Source organism: Eupeodes corollae, chromosome 2 (assembly GCF_945859685.1).
Source record: "Eupeodes corollae chromosome 2, idEupCoro1.1, whole genome shotgun sequence".
Taxonomy (NCBI): domain Eukaryota; kingdom Metazoa; phylum Arthropoda; class Insecta; order Diptera; family Syrphidae; genus Eupeodes; species Eupeodes corollae.
The window spans coordinates 152,886,211-152,891,775 of NC_079148.1; the positions used below are offsets into that span (position 1 = coordinate 152,886,211).

The following is a 5,565-nucleotide window of genomic DNA, read 5'->3' on the forward strand; positions in this document are numbered from 1 at the left end:
ACCTAGCTTTAAAAAGAACAAAATAAAAACGAATGAAAGACACCCCTTAAAGAAATCACTGAATGCAAAAATGTACAGATTTTTCGCACTGTATGTGGCCAATTCTAAACAAAATCCTGTCTTTAATATGACATCTAACGTAAGATCAAACTTACGTTACGTGATATTTGACAACTTTTATGGCGAAATGTTTATTGGAGAGCGCCAAGTTTCAATAACCAAATTCAAATTCACTCCAAAATCCATAACGCAGGTGTTTGCTGTTTTCTTGTTTCTGTTATTAATTACGTTTTAAATTTATCCAATTTTTTAAATAATGGATGAAAAAAGTAAGTACTTCCCATTCAAAATTCAATCTCTGTAAATCATGTCATATTTTCATCAGAATACTTAAAGAAAAAGGAAAAGGCCTTTAGCGATGGCAATCAAGATGCACTGGCAATAGCTTGTAACAATCTAGGAGACTTCTACAACCGCCAGGGCAAGTACAAAGAAGCTATCTTCGAATATGAACAGGAAGCGGCATTGTACCTTGTCTTGGGAAAGCAATTGGACATGGCCAAGGCCCATCGGATGTGCGGTGAAATGTATATGCTTCTCTGTGAGTTCCCCAAAGCTCTGGAACACATCGAAATCTATCTAAGTAAGGTTCACCCATTTTCTTAATTAGTTTCCTCTTTCAATAATTGTAAATCATTTCATCCAATCAATCAAAAGAGACCGTGAAAAAGCTTAAAAACAAAGTCGAGGAGCAACGAGCCTATGCCACTCTCGGCCGGGCCCATTTACTTGAGGGGCAAAGTGCGACTGACTCCGCAACTGCACTTGCCCCACTAAAAAATGCTGAGAAGGCATTTATCCGCAGTTTGTTGATATCAAAAGAGTAAGCAAATAAAATAGGAACACTTTAAGAAGTGACTTGGTTTACAAAACAAATCAAATTAAATTAATTCTTGTATTTTTTTTTGCTAAAAAATAGACTTTCAGGTCAGATCACGAAGCTTGAGCAATTGGACATGCAGGCACGTCTCTACCTCAACATTGGTGTCGTCAAAGAGCACATAGAAGATTTTGAAGAAGCCATAAATTATATAGAGAAGGCGATCAAGATTAGCAAGACCAACGAGATCTTCGAGTTGCTTCATCTGTGCTATGTGTCGATGAGCCTTCTGTATCAGTACAAGATGAATGATTCCACTCTGGCTCTGAGATACTGCAATCTAGCTCTGGAGGTGGCCAAGAGGCTGCCTGACAAGGTGAAGAAGATCTGTGAAACTCTCATAGCCAAGGCGGAGATCTTGGTAAAGGAAGGAGATTTTTCAAGTGCCAAACAGATTCTGACCAAGGCCTACAAGAAAAACACTCCCGACGAGAATGATCGCAAAAATATCGAGAAAACTCTTCGAGTTGGTAAGTTCCAAAGATCTTTATCGATAAACCAAGTTAATCACCTTTTTTCAGTGGTTAAGATGTGTCAAACTTTGGACGAATTGGTCACTTGTAGCTCCGACAACTATTCCGAACGGAAGAAGCTCTTCGAACGGCTCGGTGATGGTTGCTGTAATCTCAATAACTTCCCCAAAGCCATCGAGTATTATTGTCAGATGCTGGAATGTGCCCAACTCAACTCAGAGACCGGCAAAGACCTAGTTCCTATCTATGTGAGTCTGTATCAGACCTACAAAGACAACAAACAATACGACAAGGCTTTAGAATACCTCTGGAAGGAGTTTGAGTTGAATAAGGAAATACCCGTGGAGGCATTCTCGACCCTGTGCAGCATAGGGGAGATTTGTGAACTCCAAATGCAGCCATTCTGGACGATTCAAGATATCTATCAGAAAGCCCTGGATTTCGCGAAGAAGACAAGCAAAGCTCACCTGGAGAAGGTGGCTTTCACGAGGCTAAAGAAAATTCAGACGAAATTCAATATGCACACTCTGGCCGAGCAGCTGGAGGAGGATGCTAGATTGAGAGGTATTTCCTTCTACTTCTCCAGCCACAAATGATATATTCTCTTCTTTGTTTATTCAGGATTTGATTTAGATTCCCTTGACGAAGATAGCGACAGTGAGAGTGCGCCATCTGAAGACCAAAACACCCCCGAGATAGGAGACGATGTTTGCCTTGAGGAACTCACCGACTCCGACAGCAGTGATTTGGATGAAACCGAAAAAGTTCGGCCGCACAGAAAGCGAGGAACTTGCCTTACCATCAAGAGAAACAACAAAGGAGAGACACAGCTGCATCAGGCATGCATAGCTGGGAATCTGGAGTTAGTCCGGCGATTGATAGACCAAGGACATGTTCTGAATATTCGCGATCACGCAGGCTGGTTGCCATTGCATGAAGCCTGCAATCATGGATTTCGAGATATCGTCGAGTTGCTTCTGGATAAAGGAGCAACGGCTGCAATCAACGACAAAGGTGGCACAAGCTGTGACGGCATTACACCACTCTACGATGCTTGTGCTAATGGTTTTCTGGATGTGGTGGAGTTGTTACTGGAACGTGGAGCGAATGCCACTGTCAAAACAGACTATGGAGATACTTGTATGCAGGCTTTATACAAATGGAGAGCAAATGCTCAGTTGAATCCTGGAGAACAAGCTCAATACGAATCGATTCGAAAGATCCTCGCTGAGAAACTAAGTCAAACAGGAGGGAATGTTCCTTCTTTTGGCGTGAATCCCAATCGGAAGAGATCGCTGAATAGATCAATGGAAAACCCTGACTTATGTACTCCTGCATTAGAAGAAGACGTGAACCAAGGAGTTAACGAAGATATACTAACTCCTCGTTCTCCTTCTCGAAACAGTTCATTTAGCCATTCTCCTATTAAGAATTCATACTCGATTTCCCCCCGAAAAATCGTCCACTCGATTTCTCCGCGGAAAAATCACAGCGCCAAAGACGAATACCGCAGTGTAATGGAGCATTTAAAGCGACCCAACCGTCTGCAACTGTCCGGAGAAGACGACGACAACCCCACTCTGCAAAAGAAGAGACCAGCTTTTCTCGAAAGCGAAGATGTCGCTGACGATTGGCTAGAGGATGATCTCGGCCAAGATAGAAAAAGGAGAAAGTTCCAAAACGACTGGGAGGCGCAAGGCACCTCCTCAAGAGCAAATACAATTGATTCGGCGGATTCACTTGATGATAACGACGCTTTCAAGGTTCTCCTAGAATCGGGGTCAAGTCGTCAGACAAAGTCCACCAACAAGTTAAGACTTCCGCGTTCTTTAAGCACAACTAGTACGGCTAGCGCATCAGGGAGCAGGAAACAGAAGCAGCAGACTTCGCTAATCGATAGTGGCTTCTGTCGGTTTCGCAGCGAGAGTCCCATGTCGAGCGAAGAATTATCCACGGATCTTCCTAGACCCATAGAACCAGACTCAACAACTCAACAAGTTTTAACTTTGGTGTCTCCTATGAAGATTGTACCCGCCGATCCAATTGTTTTGTCCACAGTTTCGTTTAAGATAAAAGTCGAAGAGGAGCTGCTGTTGGTTCCAGTGGATAGGAAAAAATTGAACGAAGTCAACATTCAGTGGTTGGCTGAGGAAGCTTCAAGGCGTTATTATAAGTAAGTTTTTGTCCAATCCAAATGATGCCTCAGTTTTTTTTACACTAAAAATGTTTTCGTAGTTTAATTGGCTTAAAGCCGGTGTTGCGATTGAAGACAGCTGATGGTTTCGCATTCGAAGAAAATGACCCAATAAAAGTAGCAGTCGAGGAGAATATGATCACAGCGTCGGTGTTGGAGTGGAAAATGTCCCCTCTTGCACAGCGCTACGAAGAAATGTGCCATCAAACTCAAAAAGGTAAGTTTCAAAAAAAAGATTTTAGTGTGCCACTGATTTTAAAACCCTTAATTCCTTGCAGAAGTACAAACTGACATTCAATCAGCTTTGGAGAAGGGACAAGTTACAAATAGCATCGTCTTCAGTAACTTCTCCCTGACTCCCGACCTAACAGAACCCGTTTTCAAGGCCATCCTACATCAAGCTAATTTGAGAGTTCTCGATTTATCGAATAATTTCATCCAGAACGAAGGATGCAAACAACTTGCCAAATCCATGCGAACTCTCAAGCAGTTGAAGTCCATAAACTTGCGAGGCAACTGCATTACAAGTGACGGTGTTGAGAGTTTAGCCTCATCCAATGCTACATTAGACGAGCTGGAGGAGTTGAATCTGAGCCAGAATCCATTGGGCAACAAAAGTCTTCGTTCGTTGGACAAACTTGCGAAAGGATGCAAGTCATTGGAGAAACTCTTTTTGTCGAATTGTGGTATCACAAACTTCTTCGAATTCGACTTGAATTTCTTCCATTTGACGACATTCGATGTGAGTTTCAATTCACTTTCTCCCGAGTGCTTCCGAAAGCTGATGAGCTTGTTGAACAGCAGTCGGCTGCAAAGTTTGAATTTGAGTTTTTGTGTAGAATCGGACAGAAACAGTGCAACCAGGATAGTGGAGTTCTTCGAGAGTGGTACCTGTGAGAAGTTCAAGAAGCTCGAATTGGCAGGATGTAACCTAACTGACGGTGATGTGTACAAGTTTGTCCAGAGCCTCAACAAGGCAACCGAGTTGGAAGTATTGAATTTGGCAGAGAACCCTTCGTTGTCTCCATTGGCGCTGCAATATGTCTTGGATGAATTGACTCCTCTCCGGAAGTTGATTGTTACCAACTGTCCAAGGATAATTGATGTCAGGAAACTCGACACATACCCTGAATCGAAGATTCTACCGAATTTCATTTCACTCACATTGAATGAATCGAATTCGGATGTTGATAGGTTAAGAGAGTTTTGGGATAAACGATGGTGTGGTCGGGGTAAGATTAAGACATTCGGGACGCAGTTAGTTTGTTATGTTAATGATCAGGATTTGTTATAAGATTTTAGGAACAGTATTAATTGTTTTTGTATTTTTGTAAGTGTTTTCTTTTTTTTTTATTAAATGGACGCAAAACAAAGCGAAATGATTTTTAATTTATTTTTGATAACAATCGATTAACTCTCGCATTTTCTCGTGAGAGTAGTTCCTAACCTAAAGTAACAGAATACATAAGTCCATCGAAAACTTATTGAATTGAAGTAAAAGGTCGGTTCCTTAGCACTCTCGAGGGTTCAATTCACGTTTAATTATTATAACTGGAAGCAATTCCCTTAGGTTCCATTTTAAGTCAAGATGCACTTCAAAAGTTCGCCAATCATTGAAGAAATGGGAGTTTGTTCCGTGTGTGTAGAAAAGTAATGGGATTTTTGTTTTCTAATTAAAAATTTGCTGTGTAAAGGAGGAAGGGGATGAAGTAAGTAAAATGGAAAGAATAGATAGTTATCTATTTAAATTGGTTTACAGCTTGGTTCTTAGTTTAATTGTTTTTCACATTAGAAAGATTTCAGAGTAGAGATGTCTTAAGGATGTTTTAGTTTGATGGAGCATTATTTTTGTTAATAGTTCAATTTGGAAAATGCCAGTCACGAGGAATTACTGAAATTTTGGTAAACTAATTACATCCCACACAAGTGCTGGAGCTGTCAAACCATTAAAAGCAGTA

The 5,565-nt window shown here is 41.2% G+C and overlaps 1 protein-coding gene across 1 annotated transcript; it reads left to right on the forward strand.

Moving 5' to 3' along the window:
- The first annotated feature begins 206 nt into the window (after window positions 1-206).
- On the forward strand, window positions 207-4,986 carry LOC129947482 (tonsoku-like protein). The gene is made up of 8 exons (XM_056058059.1): window positions 207-329; window positions 386-643; window positions 718-883; window positions 980-1,410; window positions 1,462-1,977; window positions 2,035-3,586; window positions 3,649-3,824; window positions 3,886-4,986. Exons 1-8 carry the CDS (start codon window positions 317-319, stop codon window positions 4,899-4,901), a joined length of 4,128 nt encoding a protein of 1,375 aa, XP_055914034.1. The 5' UTR covers window positions 207-316; the 3' UTR covers window positions 4,902-4,986.
- The last annotated feature ends 579 nt before the right edge of the window (window positions 4,987-5,565 follow it).